The sequence below is a fragment of the Penaeus monodon genome, chromosome 20 (assembly GCF_015228065.2).
Source record: "Penaeus monodon isolate SGIC_2016 chromosome 20, NSTDA_Pmon_1, whole genome shotgun sequence".
Classification (NCBI taxonomy): Eukaryota; Metazoa; Arthropoda; class Malacostraca; order Decapoda; family Penaeidae; genus Penaeus; species Penaeus monodon.
This window is the reverse complement of record NC_051405.1, coordinates 44,205,274-44,205,674: the sequence shown is the minus strand read 5'-3', so window position 1 is coordinate 44,205,674 and position 401 is coordinate 44,205,274. Positions and strand designations below refer to the sequence as shown.

The 401-nt window shown below is 70.8% G+C and overlaps 1 protein-coding gene across 1 annotated transcript in view; it reads right to left on the bottom strand.

Moving 5' to 3' along the window:
- LOC119585858 (phosphatidate cytidylyltransferase, photoreceptor-specific-like) overlaps nucleotides 1–233 on the bottom strand; it is a gene marked incomplete at its 3' end in the record, with an annotated part of 26,528 nt that extends 26,295 nt beyond the window's left edge. The window contains 1 exon segment of the mRNA XM_037934590.1: nucleotides 5–233. Within this exon segment, the coding sequence (XP_037790518.1) occupies nucleotides 5–70 (66 nt within the window). The 5' untranslated portion in view covers nucleotides 71–233.
- Between the last annotated feature and the right edge of the window lie 168 nt (nucleotides 234–401).

Here is a 401-nt window from a genome sequence, read left to right as displayed (position 1 = left end):
TCACCTGCTCGGTTTTCTCCCCCTCGGCCACCAGCCGCTGTCTCACGACGGGTTCCTCTGACGTGGCCATGGCAGGTCAGGCGCAAGGGCGGCGGCAGCAGAGGCAGGGGGGACGTGCAGCGGGCGAAGGAGGGAGGGCGACGCGAGGGCACAGCCACAGAGCAACCTGTCAGGCGCCGCTGCTCGTCGGGGCGAGATTCCCCTGGCCGGACATGCGCAGTCGAGGGAGGGCTGGGGGAGGGACGGGCGGGTGGGCGGGGCTGGGGGAGGAGTGGTGGGAGGAGTGGTGGAGTGGTGAGGGTGGGAGGAGGGGTGTGGGAAGGGATGGAAGGGTGGGTGAGGGTGGGGTTGGGTGCTGGGAGGGAGGAGGAGGACGGGGGACACGTTGCTGCTCTGGTCGG